The following is a 16,892-nucleotide window of genomic DNA, read 5'->3' as shown; positions in this document are numbered from 1 at the left end:
CAAGTAGACTGTCATATTTGCTATTTCACCAGGATCAAAAGAATATAACACGTGATAGGTCCATGACTTATTTTATCAGGCAGATTGTTGGCTGCTGCATTCCATCTGTGACAGTGATGCACTTTATGTTCTGACACACTTGGATAAAATATAAGAACAAATTATATTCTCATTCAATATAATTTATGTTGTAATAAAGTGAATTTAAGTGAAAAAAAACTTTCTACAATAAAGATCTATATTTGTCAAATAGCTTCCGTGTTATGACTTTTTTTTGGCAAAACTGCTAGAAGGCATTTTCCATTATGTGCTTGATGTTCCCTTGCTACAGAAGAGAAACAAGTGGTTTATATGAGGTATTTGTAATAATATTTCACATACCAGTTGTAAGACTGGAGGTTATCTTGATTGAAAGTTACCTGAAAGATGGATCGGTTGAGGTAGCAAATTGAATGGCCACCTTTGTCACCTGACATCTTTATGGTTCCATTTGAAATCACTGGTGCATTCTATCCCACAAGTGAAGAATGTTGATAAACTGCATGAACATACCTGAATATGCATACACTGCCTCAGACACCAGCCAGCAACTTTCTAGGGATTTACATTTATTTCTTGACATTTTGTATTGTGTGTGTGTGTGTGCATGCGCGTGCGCGCGCACACACACACACACGTGTAATGGGGGTTGTAATATTTGTGGTGCCAGTACAAAGGGCTGTATTTTGGAAATGAGATATTTATGGACCAGCATTTATTGGGACCTATTTGGGTTTTGAAATGTAGAATATGCCTTTGAAGTTTATAACAGGGATATGAACTAAACCTGCATATAATATTCTCAATTTGTCTGGCTCCTCCAGGAGCCAGACAAAATATTAATGCCATTGAAGTGTTAAGTGAAGTTGCAGGTTATCTGAAGGTCAAACAACAGAGATCATTATAATTATCACTTACTGATATGCAGGTCTTTAGAAATATGATTTAAATCTATTATACACAGAAAAATATCACTCACCTAAGGTATCTCCAATCTACTTTATATAAATATTGTTATAAGTGACTCACACACATGCACGAGCAGTTGAATTAGAGATACCTGCTGTGTTGGTGAAATGGTGCTGTGGTTGCCCCGGCGAATGGAATAGTACCATGTGGCGCATGACGGGGATGTCGTCAAACCTTGTACTGACTGTCTAAGTAATAGTCGAGCACAGAATGGGGGAAGACTCGAGATCTCAGCGAATTTGATCATGGCCAGATAGTCGGAGCCAGGCGTATGGGGCACTCCATCTCTGAAGTCATGCAGGCACTGGACTTTTCACAGGCCACTGTCAAGAGTGTACCATGAGTACATGGAATTGGGTAAAACCACAGCTGCCAGGGAAAACTGCCATGGTGTACAACGTGTCAATGACAGCGGCAGCTAGCTCGGATAGACGGACCACAGATCACTCACCAATTCAATGCTAGACAATAACGACGTGCGAGTAGCCACACCATCCAGAACCATCTCCTCGCTATGGGGTACAGAAGCCAACGTCCATCACAAGGCACGACGATTAGCAATTGGCACAGGAACACCGCCATTGGACCCTCGACGCATGGAAAAAGGTCACTCGGACTGATGAGTCGAGGTACACGTTGGGCAGGGGTATGAGTGCATCGCCAAGCACATGAAGCGATGGATCCTTCGTGCCAGCAGGGTACAGTTCAGGCCAGTGGTGGTGGTATCCTCGTATGGGAACTGTTTATGTGGAATGAAATGGGTCCCATGGTGCATCTACCATCATCCCTCACCGCGAACGATATAGGGAACTGCTGTCAGATCATGTGCACCTATTTCTGTGCCTACAGCACCCTGCAGGAGACCTGTACCTACAGCAAGACAATGCACCGGCCTACCACTTCTGAATTGTGGCCGAGTGGGTGGATGAACACTCCATGGACATGAGGATGCTTGGCTAGCCCCCTGACCTCAATCCTATTGAACACATCTGGGATGCTGTCGAGAGAGATATACGTGCCCTGGACCGTCATCAAGGCAAAAGGGGGTGCCACCTGCTACTAGGCAGGTATCTCTAATGTACCCTGGATGTAGGGGATGGTGATAGATTTGGACTAATCTTTATTGTGGAGGGGGTGGGGGTTGTGGTTTACTGTGCACCTCTGAGAAAATAACCAATATCCTCAAAAAATATGACCCGACTTCTTGTTATAGACCATATAAAAAGTTGGCATCCCTTATCCACGCTACCACTTCCCCTAGTCCTATCTGGTATACACCAGGTCCCTTGCAGCTGCAAATTGTCCTATTTTGGCCAAACAGGCAGGACAACAAATATCAGGATTACAGAACACAAAGACTACATCCAGTTTCACCAGTACAGCCACTCTGGGCTGGCAGACCATGCCTTAGATACCCACCATAGAATTCGTTGGAAGAAAACTAAAATAATACACCACAGCAAGTTTAAGTATGAAAGATTATTCTAGGAATCATCAGCAGCTCTAAAAAACATTCCAAACCTCAACAAATTTGGGTGCATGAAACTACCCCAAATTTGGGAGCCCAACGGCCAAGACAACCAAATTAGCCCACCAGAGGGCACCATATGGACTTCAGGAACAATATTAGTTTCTTGCCTTCTTCCTCATTTGTTTTTGTTAGTGCCTGCGTGCACATACCATATTTTTATGTTCCTGAAGATGGCAACGTGACATTGACGAAATATTGAAGTTATTCATTTCATTAAAGTTGTCTTTAATTAATATCCTTTATATGCATTGTTAATTCCATAAGCTAATTACCAGTTATGCATGTATTAAATCAGTTCTTTTATATGGATGCAAAATTAATGTGGTTGGTTTCAAAGGAAATACAAAGAAAACTACAAACATTCATAAACCAATGTCTGTGGAAAATACTTTGAATTTGGTGGCCACAAATTATTACTGATGAAGACCTGTGGAAAAGGACAAATCAGCAAAAAGTCAACCTTGAAATTAGAAAAGGAAAATTTAGATGGATTTGATATACACTTAGGAAAGCTGTCATGCAGTCCTGAAATGGAATCCAAAAGGAAAGAGAAAGCTTGGACATCCTACAAATACTTGGAAAAGATAGACTTCAACAGAATGTGAGCAGAAGAGTTTTGCTGAACTAAGACCAATAGCAAGGATAAGGAACCAATGAAAAGCATTTACAGACTCCCAACGTTCCTGATGGAATCTGGGAAAGAAGAAAGTTTACACAAAAGAATGCTGGTTTTCATATTTTTTAAACTGAAATGCTGATAGTTGCTCACCTATTCAGAAAGTTTTGTGCATAAGTACATTCATCCCATTAATCCAGCATTTCAACAAAAACTGTTCTATGGTATAAGATTTGAAGTATTACTTTATGCACAAACAAGAATTTAAACAAATCTATAAATAATCCATCTGGTGATAGCAGTATCTATGTATAATCAATTTAAAGATAGACCAACATTAAGAAACTTAAGTCAAGAGGAAGACTAAGAACTTGGCATGACTATTTCCCAAATAGGTACTTTGTAGAAAAAGATCAATCTTTTAGCCATTTCAGTTCACTTTTACACTCTTTTTTCTATGGTTCTGTGTAATTTTAGTAAAATTACATAGAAGTAATTTTGCTAAGACAAATTAGGTCTAATACTACTGTCAATTAAGGAATGATACAGCACACATCCAATCATACAAGCTGGATGTAATATGAGCACAAGTTGGCTGCAAAACTACACTGCAAACTGTTATACATATATATGAAAGAATGATCATTAACTTAGTTAACATACATATTTTTTTAAAAAGAATTGAATGACTAGAACGGAGATTTAAGTAAAAAGGTTTTAATATAAAAACATGACTAGTTTTGGCTTGTGACAGCCTTCATCAGGTGACATTATAAAAGAAAGAAAAAACACTGAAGCTTAAATGAACTATGAATATCATAGAGAGTCTCTATACATAATTGACATTAAATCATTGTGGATGTATTTAAAACTGTTCTTTCGCTAGTTGTATTGTTGGGAAAGTAATGGTTTTCCTCGAACATCTCAATAGCAAACATCATAGTATTAAGTTTACTGCCGAGCTTGAAACGGATAATTCCCTGCCTTTTCTTGATGTCAAACGGACCCGCTTTTCTGGTAAACTCAAAATATCGATATATAGAAATCCCACACATACCAACAGATATCTGCATAGTCAGTCCCATCACTTCCCTCCTCATAAGCTTGGAATAATTTCCACCTTGGGACATAGAGCCCGTTCTCTTCTGGATGATCCAAATGAACTTCTTAAAGAAATAAACCATCTCAAAACTCCTTTCAAAGTTAATGGATATTCCAAGAGAATCATTCCTTCTTAATCCTCCTAGACATTGTTCAGAAGAAACAAATAGATTCAAAGCCAATATATCTATTCCTTACATAAGTACAGTTTCACATAAATTATCCAAAGTTCTAAGAAAATACAATATCAGAACCTTGTTCACTCCACTTCCACAGATCCATTTCTTATAAGCCACCCAAAGCCTTGTCATCATCATCATCATCTCAAATGCTCTGGTGTAAAATATTGTGCGATTGTGATATTCCTTATTTTGGGTAGACAAACAAATCTGTCGAATTGTGTAAGGAAGAACACATGAGGGATTACTTACAGGAGACAGCGAGCCAGTGCATTAACCAGTCATATATTTTTCTCGGCTAATCCTAATCATGAAAACCAAAGTCACGAAGTCTGTTGGGAAAAACTACTAACATCTTCCGTTGCAATGATGAACTGGAGAGAAAAATCATGGAATCTAGAGAAATCATCTTCAATCCTGTTCATCTAAATAATAACTTGAGCTACAATCTCCCATATAGTCATTCAGCTATAATCATGTACTGGCGTTCATGAGATGCTACTAGCACGTACTTTCCCAACAATACAACAAACGAAAGAACAGCTTTAAATACAACCATAACAATTTAAAATGTCAATTATGTATAGAGACTCTCTATGATTTTCATAGTTTATTTAAGCTTCAGTGTTTTAGTGTTTTTTTTCTTTTTTCTTTCTTTTATAATGTCACCTGATGAAAGCTGTTACAACCGAAACTAGTCATGTTTTTATATTAAAACCTTTTTACTTAAATCTCGGTTCTAGTCATTCAATTATTTAAAAAAAAAAAAAATATATATATATATATTAAAAGAATTGAATGACTAGAACCGAGATTTAAGTAAAAAGGTCATCATCAAATTCCTGCCATGTATCCTCAAGGGGTGTACAGGATATGATAGTACTATATGAAAAAAAATTACATCATTACTAACTTCCAATCTACAATTTTCCTTCAAATCAGTCTGTTACTTGTCAAGACTCCAACATTATCAGATCTTATATTTCTATTGTCTAAGGCACTTTGTATCATATCAATCCACATATATCTCGGTCTTCCCCTGGGTCGTTTTCCTGGCAACCTGGCAGAGAACACTTGTTTTGCTAATCTTTCTTCGCCCATTCTGTTTAAGTGACAATATCACCTGAGATTAGTTCTGCTAATGCATTCCTGGATGCTGACAATGTCAAGTTCTTACCTAATATCCTCGTTTTTAATATGATATTGCCATTGATGCCATCTGTTCACGCCTCTAATCTTTCTCAGGACTCTCATATCTGCGGTCTCTAGTCTTTGGTCAAGTGTTTTACTTCTGACCCAGCTCTCAGATCCATAAGTTAAAATTGGTTTGAACACAGTCTTGTATACAGCTAATTTAGTGTTCCAACTAATTTCTTTCTTATTCCATATGAATTTATTCAATTGACTTCCCACCATACTAGCTTTGCTGATTCTGTTGTCTATTTCTATATTTAATTTACCATCTTCACTAAAAATTGTGCCTAAAGAGCTGAAATGTTTTACTTGTTCCACAGGTTCTCCGTTCACAACGCAGTTGACATTTTCAATGATTCTGCCTATTTTCATTGTCTTTGTTTGAATGGCAGTCAGTCTCAAGTAGAGTAATGTGGGCAAATATGAGAATGGGGAACTGGACAATGAGACTTATTTGTGCCTATGGTCCCACAGAAGGTTCTACTAAGGTAGAAGTGGAGGAATTTTTTGAGGCTTTAGAAAAAGCAACTGACACAATGAAAAAGGAAAAGTTGGTCCTTGTTGGGGATCTAAATAGTAGAGTAGGAAATGATTGTGAGACATACAAAAATATTTTGGGAAAATTTGGAGAAAAGAGCAAAGCTAATAATAATGGCAAATATCTGTTGGATTTCTGCTCAGGACATGGACTGGTTATTACTAACACCATGTTCCAACATAAAAATGTGCACAAATTCACATGGAGAGAAGAGGCTAGGAATAAGAAAAGTCTCATTGACTATGTTATTGTTGATAGTGATGTTTTCTCCCTGGTGCAGGACACCAGAGTGTACAGAGGATTTGAAATTGGAAGTGATCACTATTTAGTCTTGAGCAGGATAAAATTGAATTTCATATTGAAAAGAATAACATGTAAGAAAGTTTTAAAGCGAATAAAAGTTGAGCAGCTCTCAGATGTGAACTGTAGACTAAAATACAGAAATATTATTGAAAAGAAAATGAAAGAGTTTGAGAACAGGAATCAAACCTTGGAGATTCAGTGGCAAACTCTGAAGGAAACATTGATTGATTCTGCCAGAGAGGCATGTGGTGAGGTTGTGTGCAAGGATAAAAAAATCAGAACTCCCTGGTGGACACAGGAAGTTAAAGAGGCAGTGAAGGAAAAGAAGAAAGCATATCAAAAGTTCCTAGCAAATAAGTCAGCTTTTACTCTTACAGAATACAGAGACAAATGTAAGAAAGCTAAACAGTGTGTAAAACTAGCTAAACAAAAGTCATGGGAGGACTTTGGCAAGAATATAGAAAATAAATATCAAGAAGGTGGCAAAATATTCTGGAGGTTGTTGAAGAAGCTTAGGAATGGAGGAAAGAGTGCTGTAAAAGGAATTAGAGATGATAAAGGTGAAATGAAAACAGGAGAAAAAGATATCCTTGAAGTATGGAGTAATTACTTTGAAAAACTGCTAAATGAAACAAGCAGGGATGACAGCACAGTAATAAAAAACACTGACCAGGCGTGCAGTCAGGAATACATATCCATACTTGAAGTAGAAAAAGCCATCAAAGACTTGAAATGTGGAAAGGCAGCAGGAGTAGATGATATTCGACCAGAAATGCTGAAGTATGGTGGTATAAGAGTCTTACAGTGGCTGCACTGCATAGTTCAGAAAGCCTGGACAGAGGGAAGAATTCCCGATGATTGGAGTAGAGCTCTCATAGTACCCATATATAAAAAGGGAAATAAAACTGAATGTGAGAATTACAGAGGTATTTCTCTACTGAGTGTTCCTGGCAAGATCTATGCAAGTATACTTGAGAAACGGTTGAGAAGAATTGTGGAAGAAAAGCTTGGTGAAGAACAAGCTGGATTCAGGCCAAATAGAGGCTGTCAGGATCAGATCTTCACTTTACGACAAATAGTCGAGAAAGCATGGGAATATAACAAAGATCTGTATTTAAGTTTTGTCGATTTGGAAAAGGCATATGACAAGGTGCCAAGAGAGAAGCTATTCAATACGCTGCAGTTATATGGTGTCAATGGGGCATTATATCAAGCAATACTTAGTCTTTATTTGAGTTGTGAGTCAGCAGTTAGAATTGAAGGAAGTACAGGAAGATGGTTTAATGTTAAATCTGGTGTGAGACAAGGATGTACATTATCCCCTCTGTTATTCATTATCTATATGGATCACATTATGAAGGAATGTGGTATTAAACCTGATATCAAAATTGGAGATGTTAATGTCAGCTCTTTGCTTTATGCGGATGATGTTATACTTCTAAATAAATCCGCTACAAGTCTGCAAGATTCTCTGACTAAATTGAATAGCTGTTGTAATAGATATGGTATGAAGGTCAGCAATAAAAAGACAAAGACAATGAAAATAGGCAGAATCATTGAAAATGTCAACTGTGTTGTGAATGGAGAACCTGTGGAACAAGTAAAACATTTCAGCTACTTAGGCACAATTTTTACTGAAGATGGTAAACTAAATATAGAAATAGACAACAGAATCAGCAAAGCTGGTATCGTGGGAAGTCAATTGAATAAATTCATATGGAATAAGAAAGAAATTAGTCGGAACACTAAATTAGCTGTATACAAGACTGTGTTCAAACCAATTTTAACTTATGGATCTGAGAGCTGGGTCAGAAGTAAAACACTTGACCAAAGACTAGAGACCGCCGATATGAGAGTCCTGAGAAAGATTAGAGGCGTGAACAGATGGCATCAATGGCAATATCATATTAAAAATGAGGATATTAGGAAAGAACTTGACATTGTCAGCATCCAGGAATGCGTTAGCAGAGCTAATCTCAGATGGTATGGTCACTTAAATAGAATGGGAGAGGAAAGATTAGCAAAACAAGTGTTCTCTGCCAGGTTGGCAGGAAAACGACCCAGAGGAAGACCGAGATATAGGTGGATTGATACGGTACAAAGTGCCTTAGACGATAGAAATATAAGATCTGATAATGATGGAGTCTTGACAAGTAACAGACTGATTTGGAGGAAAATTGTAGATAGGAAGTTAGTAATGATGTAATTTTTTCATGTAGTACTGTCATATCCTGTACACCCCTTGAGGGTACATGGCAGGAATTTGATGATGATGATGATGATGATTGTCTTTTTATTGCTGACCTTCATGCCATATCTATTACAACAGTTATTCAATTTAGTCAGAGAATCTTGCAGACTTGTAGTGGATTTATTTAGAAATATAACATCATCCGCATAAAGCAAAGCGCTGACATTAACATCTCCAATTTTGACATCATGTTTAATACCACTTTCCTTCATAATGTGATCCATATAGATAATCTATAACAGAGGGGATAATGTACATCCTTGTCTCACACCAAATTTAACATTAAACCATCTTCCTGTACTTCCTTCAATTCTAACTGCTGACTTACAACTCAAATAAAGACTAAGTACTGCTTGATATAATGCCCCATTGACACCATATAAATGTAGCGTATCGAATAACTTCTCTCTTGGCACCTTGTCATATGCCTTTTCCAAATCGACAAAACTTAAATACAGATCTTTGTTATATTCCCATGCTTTCTCGACTATTTGTCGTAAAGTGAAGATCTGATCCTGACAGCCTCTATTTGGCCTGAATCCAGCTTGTTCTTCACCAAGCTTTTCTTCAAAAATTCTTCTCAACCGTTTCTCAAGTATACTTGCATAGATCTTGCCAGGAACACTCAATAGGGAAATATCTCTGTAATTCTCACATTCAGTTTTATTCCCCTTTTTATATATGGGTACTATGAGAGCACTACTCTAATCATCGGGAATTCGTCCTTCTGTCCAGGCTTTCTGAACTATGCAGTGCAGCCACTGTAAGACTCTTATACCACCATACTTCAGCATTTCTGGTCGAATATCATCTACTCCTGCTGCTTTCCACATTTCAAGCCTTTGATGCCTTTTTTCCACTTCAAGAATGGATATGTATTCCTGACTGCATGCATGGTAAGTGCTTTTTTACCACTGTGCTGTCATCACTGCTTGTTTCATTTAGCAGTTTTTCAAAGTAATTACTCCATACTTCAAGGATATCTTTTTCTCCTGTTTTCATGTCACCTTTATCATCTCTAACTCCTTTTACAGCATTCTTTCCTCCATTCCTAAGCTTCTTCAAGAACCTCCAGAATATTTTGCCACCTTCTTGATATTTATTTTCCATATTCTTGCCAAAGTCCTCCCATGACTTTTGTTTATATAGTTTTGCACAGTGTTTAGCATTCGTCTCTGTATTCTCTAAGAGCAAGCTGACTTATTTACCAGGAACTTTTGATATGCTTTCTTCTTTTCCTTCACTGCCTCTTTAACTTCCTGTGTCCACCATGGAGTTCTAATTTTTCTATCCTTGCAGACAACTTCACCACATGCCTCTCTAGCAGAATTAATCAGGATTTTCTTCAAGGCTTTCACTGCATCTCAAATTTGATTCCTATTCTCAAACTCATTCATTTTTTTTTTCCAATAATCTTTGTGTATTTTAGTCTACAGTGCACATGTGAGAGATGCTCAACTTTTATTCGCTTTAAAAAACTTTCTTACGTGTTATTCTTTTCAATATGAAATTAAATTTTATCCTGCTCAACACTAAATAGCGATCACTTCCAATTTCAAATCCTTTGTACACTCTGGTGTCCTGCACCAGGGAGAAAACATCACTATCAACAATAACATAGTCAATGAGACTTTTCTTATTCCTTGCCTCTTCTCTCCATGTGAATTTGTGCACATTTTATGTTGGAACATGGTGTTAGTAATAACCAGTCTTGTATTGTTGGAAAAGTACATGCTAGTAGCATCTCATGAACGCCAGTACATGATTACAGCTTAATGATTATCTGGGAGGTTGTAGCTCAAGTTATTATTTAGATGAATAGGACTGAAGATGATTTCCATAGATTCTACGATTTTTCCCAGCAGACTTTGTGACTTTAGCTTTCATCATCAGGATTAACCGAGAAAAGGATATGACTTGATAATGCACTGGCTCGCTGTCTCTTGTAAGTAATGTCCCTCATGTGTTATTCCATATGCAATTCGACAGATTTGTCTGTGTGCCCGAAATAAGGAATATCACAATCACAGAATATTTTATACACACCAGGGTATTTTAGATGATGATGACAAGGTTTTGGGTGGCTTGTTAAAAAAAGGATTTTTGGAAGTGGAGTGAACAAGGTTCTGATATTGTATTTTCTTAGAACTTTGGATAATTTATGTGAAACTGTATTTATGTAAGAAATAGATATATTGCCTTTGAATCTATTTGTTTCTTCTGAGCGATGTCTAGGAGGATTAAGAAGGAATTTTTCAATGATTCTCTTGGAATATCCATTAACTTTGAAAGAAGTTTTCAGATGGTTTATTTCTGAAAGAAGTTCATTTGGGTCATCCAGAAGAGAACGGACTCTATGTCCCAAGGTGGAAATTATTCCAAGCTTATGAGGAGGGAAATGATGGGACTTCTTAATCCTCGTAGACATTGCTCAGAAAAAAAACAAATAGATTCAAAGGCAATATATCTATTCCTTATATAAGTACAGTTTCACATAAATTAGCCAAAGTTCTAAGAAAATACAATATCAGAACCTTGTTCACTCCACTTCCAAAAATCTGTTTCTTAATAAGCCAACCAAAACCTTGCCATCATCATCTAAAATACCCAGGTGTATATAAAATATTGTGTGATCGTGATATTCCTTATTTCGGGCACAGACAGACAAATCTGTCGAATTGCGTATGGAAGAACACATGAGGGACATTACTTACAAGAGACAGCGAGCCAGTGCATTATCAAGTCATATCCTTTTCTCGGCTAATCCTAATGATGAAAGCCAAAGTCACAAAGTCTGCTGGGAAAAATCTACTAACATCTTCCGTTGCAATGATGAACTAGTGAGAAAAATCGTAGAATCTAGGGAAATCATTTTCAATCCTATTTATCTAAATAATAACTTGAGCTACAACCTCCAAGATAGTCATTCAGCTATAATCACGCACTGGCGTTCATGAGATGCTACTAGCACGTACTTTCACAACAATACAACAAACGAAAGAACAGCTTTAAACACAACCACAACATTTTAATGTGAATTATGTATAGACTCTCTATGATGTTCTTAGTTTATTTAAGCTTCAGTGTTTTAGTGTATTTTCTTTCTTTTATGATGTCACCTGAAGAAGGCTGTTACAAGCCAAAACTAGCAATGTTTTAATATTAAAACCCTTTTACTTAAATCTCAGTTCTAGTCATTCAATTCTTTTAAAAAATATGTATGTTAACCGAGTGAATGATCATTCATATATATATATATATATATATAGTGATTATTCATTTTTACTCAGTATAAAATAGTATAAATTATTTTAAATGACTGATACCGAGAGATAAGAGATGACATATGCAAATATTTGTTACATCTACCCTAATTTTTAAATTAATATTTACATTTAAAATACCAGCATTTTGTGGAAAACCTGTTTTTAACAATGCTGAACATCAAGCGAAATAACTTTCTAGTAACATACTCATCTAGAGTAAGATTAAATGCCCTTTTAGTTTCCCACATACTAAACAGTTGCTTAGATTTCTTGGTCGACTTATGGTATTATGAAGCATTCTGGCTGAATGCTATTCCAGTTGAGATCAAAATGATTATCCTGGTGTATGAAATTATAACAGAAGCATTATAATATTTAAAGCACACAAAACTATTTATGGTACTGTCATGGCTATAATGGCAGGCTGGTCATACTGCACCAAATCAAGATTATAGATGTACTCAACGTAACAAGTAGTAAATAACAGATAAAATAATAAATAAAATGTTGTGTACAAGCAGCAAATTTTAAAAAAATTATTGATGCAAACCATTAAATTCATTTATAGATAGTTACCGCAAAGCATTTATATGCAGTAACTACAAATAAATAGAATTTATAATCAAATGTGTTTAAATAAATTAATTATTTGTAAAAAGTTAAAAATACACTGTGCAATTTGTCTGAATCTACCTTTCATTTTCTGGATTTCATTCCATATGACTTTTGCACTAGTTTGCGACTTGACAATGCAAATTAGATTCAAGATTGTTTTCGACTCTGGCATGTCAAAGTCACGTGACATAATTGATGTAACATGGATGCTGTTCCAGGTCTGACCCAGATGACCATCCCTACTTATAAGGACACCTATCATACCGCTCATTCTCTGATCTTTAAGTTCTGAATATCTCTTCTGTGATGCATCAATCCGAAGATTGTCAAATATAGCAGCACATCACAACATCTTGTCTTGTGACTTCCTTTTTATCTCTTCATAGCTCTTTGCACCAGTTAGTATCATTATGTTATTTATATATGAAATTCTTGGTCTGCCTCGTGGCCTCTTTCCTTCTACAGTCCCCTCCATTATGTCTGTAATTAATCAGTCCCCCATGCTTCATATGGTGTCCAATTAGGCTTTTTCTTCTCTTTTGATGTGTTTCATTAATGACCGCTCTTCATGAACTATATTCAGAACTTCTTCATTACTTTTCTTTTCTGTCCAACTAATTTTCATCATCTTTCTCCAGCACCAAAGTTCAAATGCCTCCAACTTTTTCATGTCTTGTTTTGTCAGAGTCCAGGCCTCACAACCATATAATGCAATGCTCCATACGTATGTTTTCACTAGCCTTTTTTTGAGCTGGATGCTAAGTCCTTTAATGGTAAAAATGTTTCTTCTGTTATAGAATTCTTTTTTGGCTAGAATTATTTGTGCTTTAATATCTGATTGGTTTATTCCATCTTCTGTGAAAAGACTTCCAAGATATTTAAAAGAGGATACCTGTTGTTATTATTTATTTCCAGGTTTATTTTCATTGGATTTGCTTTACTTGTAATTAATAATTTTGTTTTCTTATAATTAATTTTTAGGCTGTACTGTGTGAAGATTTCTTCCATCTTTGTTAGGATGGCTTTCAGTTTGTTTTCATTATCAGCTATAACTGCTATATCATCCGCAAACCATAGCCAGTTAATATCAATTCCATTTATCTTAATTCCTGTTTCTAGTAGTTCTTTCATCATAGGGTAGGAGACTTAGTGACACTTATTCTTGCAAGCAAGCCTACTAGTTGATTGACCCTGGCTGAACCTTTTGGGACCACCAATTTTGCTGAAGCAGAGGAAAACACATTGAAGACAACTACCTGCACCACGTGGCAGCAGGACATTGGATCTTAATAATGATAGTCAGGAAAACAAGCCATTTAAAAAAGACCCAGAGAATTAGAGCAAAGGATATAGGAAGAAAAGCAAAGAAAAGAGGAAGCATGAAAAGAGTCAGTACCATAACTGGTACTGGCCCATTACCATCACACGAGGAGTCATGGGTATGAATGCAATTATGTGCAAAGTGCAGACAAACAGGCATATTTTGCTTGTGCTTAGCATAGATAAATATAAGAATCAAATATATACTTCTAATCAGAAGTATATTTTCAAATATACTTCTGATTAGAAGTATATTTTCAAATTTGTGTATTAACATATTAAGTAAATGCTGTATATATTAAATCACTGAAAACATTCTAAGTACATACCCTTACTGCATGCAAGAAGCTATCCAGCAATACAACAGTCAGGCATATTGTCTCTGGCATGAAATGTAATTTGGCATTTAATTCAACCAACCATCGTACAATGAAATCTCGATGCTCTGCAATTACTTCCGTTTCCTAAAAATGTTACCAAAACATCACAAAATGAAAGAAGATCAAGGAATAGTGATAATTCATCATTATTAAATACTTGCTGAGTAAAATTTTAAGGGACCAAGCAAAGAGTAAAATGAGTGTATAATATTATCAAATCATACTTTGCATAAGGGAAATTTCTTATGACTAATGCTCAGGGCCATCGCCATATTAGATCACATCCAGAGGCAAACAATTAAATATCACCCCTGATGGATTATAAGACAAAAATATAAGAAAATCTCAATTGCTAGTGTTTTTATTACAAGAGAAACACTAATACAAAATGATTACATATAACGACAGTGCCTACCGCAATATTGCTGAACGAGCTCCCTTATTAAGTTGTGCCGTGAGGCAGGCTGCCTCTATGCTACACCCTGTCGATGGTACTGCTAATGCTCGATTGTTATATTGGGACAAACAACTATTACTAACACAAATAGAGGGTGGGAGGGGGGAAAAGGTGATAGTTCAGTATCTAACTCATAGAAGGCTTTTTTTTCTTTATTCATATGAGCCAAATATGAATCACAATATTTTAGAATTAATCTAAGGCAATCACAGTGCAAGTATGTCTGTCTTGTATTTACCAGTCAAGACAACTTTTGTCTGCACATGCTTGAGAAAAAGCTAAGAAAAATTGTGGAAGGGGAAACTTGAACAAAATGAGTTCAAGCCAAATAAAGGATTTCAAAATCAGATTTTTACTTTAAGATAAATAGATGAGACACCAGGAATATAACAAGGATCTATACTGAAGCTTTGGAGATCTAGAAAAAAAAAAAAAAAATACAAAGTGTCATGAGAAAAGCTACAATTATATAGCGTAAATGAGAAATTATAGCAAGCAATATCTAGTCTCTAACTGAGACTTAAGTCAGCAGTTAGAATTAAATAATGTACAGGAAAACGGATGTTAAAATCAGATGTGAGAAGAGGGTACACACTATTCATCATTTATATGGATTGTATTACAAAGAAAAGTAGCATTATCCTGATATCAAAATTAGATGTTAACATCTGCATAAAGAGTAGAAATTATATTCTTAAATAAACCCAGCACAAGTCTGCAGGATTCCTTATCTAAACTGAATACCTGTATAATAATGGTATGAAAGTCAGCAATAAGAAAACTGAAAACATCTTTACTGCATCCTTCAAATAAACATTGCAGCTACTTAGGAACAATTTTTAGTGAGGATGTCAAATGAAATATGGAAATAAAGAGAACTAGCACACCTGGCATGACAAGCGGTCAAATGAATAAATTTATATGGAATAAGAGAAATGAACCAAACCAGTAAGATGCAAGAATATTCAAACCAATTTTAACTTATGGGCTCTAGGATCCACAACAATAAACACATTTAGTGGAAGACTGATATAATCGCATTAAAATTTTTTTTCCTGCTATCCTAGAAAAACAAGTGTTTTTCCAGGATGGCAGAAAAAAGACCTACTGTCAGACCAAGATCAGGACTAATAAAGAAGTGCTTTTAAAGACAAAATACAAGATCAACATTGGACTCCTAACAGATAATAGATTAATTTGGAAGAAAATTATTGTTAGGAAGTTAATAATTGTGTAAACTCTGCATGTAGTACTATCATGTCCTATACCAGTGGTGACGAACCTTTTTATGTGCACGTGCCAAAAATTTATAAGTCAAGTTGCTGACATGCTGACGCGTGCCAAAAATTTACTAATCGAACTGAAGACGTGCTGGGCAGTTTTTAATAGCCAAAAATTAATAAAAAGCAACCTAACTTAATTTATTTATTAATTTATAATATATATTTATTTATATTTTATAAATAATTATAATTTTATAAAAATATTTATCATTTTATAAATTTTATTTATATTTATTTATATATAAATTTATATTATTATTCAGTGTAAAATTGATTATTAAATTGATTTTAATGATGTTAGTTTGAAAAAAAAAATGGTAGTGAGAAAAACTATTTATGCATTGTAACTCGTCATAGAAGTCAGCTGAGCAGAGGAAGCAGTAGAAGGATGTCAACTTGGTGGCAAAATGCTTACCGTATTTACTCAAATATAACTGGTCCTCACATATAACTCACACCTCTGATTTTACTTTACAAAAAAAGACATTAAAAAAAGTTTTGAATATACCTCGCACACGAAAAATGTTTAAATATGTTCACATCAAGGCAATAGTAGCTAGCTCCCTGCGGTTAACACCATGCACTGCCCAATAGCCGTTACACTGCAGATGCAATAAAAACAAGTTTTGTTGTATCCCTGAATAAGATACAGAGCCTTTTGCAGTCTGTGTAATATATTTCTCAACAAATAGCAATTACAGACAGCGCTAGAATAAAACGGCGCTAACTAAGGAATCACATGTTCCCCCTCTCATAGAAACTATGCTGTACAGACGGAAGCAAAACGACATGTTGCACCGGAAACACAGTAGCTAACTATCGTCCAATTTTTCAATTACATAACTGGTGG

The 16,892-nt window shown here is 35.7% G+C and overlaps 1 protein-coding gene across 2 annotated transcripts in view; it reads right to left on the bottom strand.

The window, feature by feature from the left end:
* The window catches only part of LOC150104151 (cyclin-I-like), a 71,189-nt gene that overhangs the window by 40,206 nt on the left and 14,091 nt on the right, over positions 1 to 16,892 (bottom strand). For both annotated transcript variants that reach the window (XM_090397296.1, XM_090397295.1), the window contains one exon: positions 14,252 to 14,386. In XM_090397296.1, coding sequence (XP_090253422.1) covers positions 14,252 to 14,386 — 135 coding nt within the window. The remainder of the gene's footprint in view (positions 1 to 14,251; positions 14,387 to 16,892) is intronic.

The sequence above is a fragment of the Typopeltis vanoorti genome, chromosome 8 (assembly GCF_054136105.1).
Source record: "Typopeltis vanoorti isolate ZY-2024b chromosome 8, IOZ_Tvanoo_1.0, whole genome shotgun sequence".
Taxonomy (NCBI): Eukaryota; Metazoa; Arthropoda; class Arachnida; order Uropygi; family Thelyphonidae; genus Typopeltis; species Typopeltis vanoorti.
This window is presented reverse-complemented; position numbering and strand designations above follow the sequence as displayed.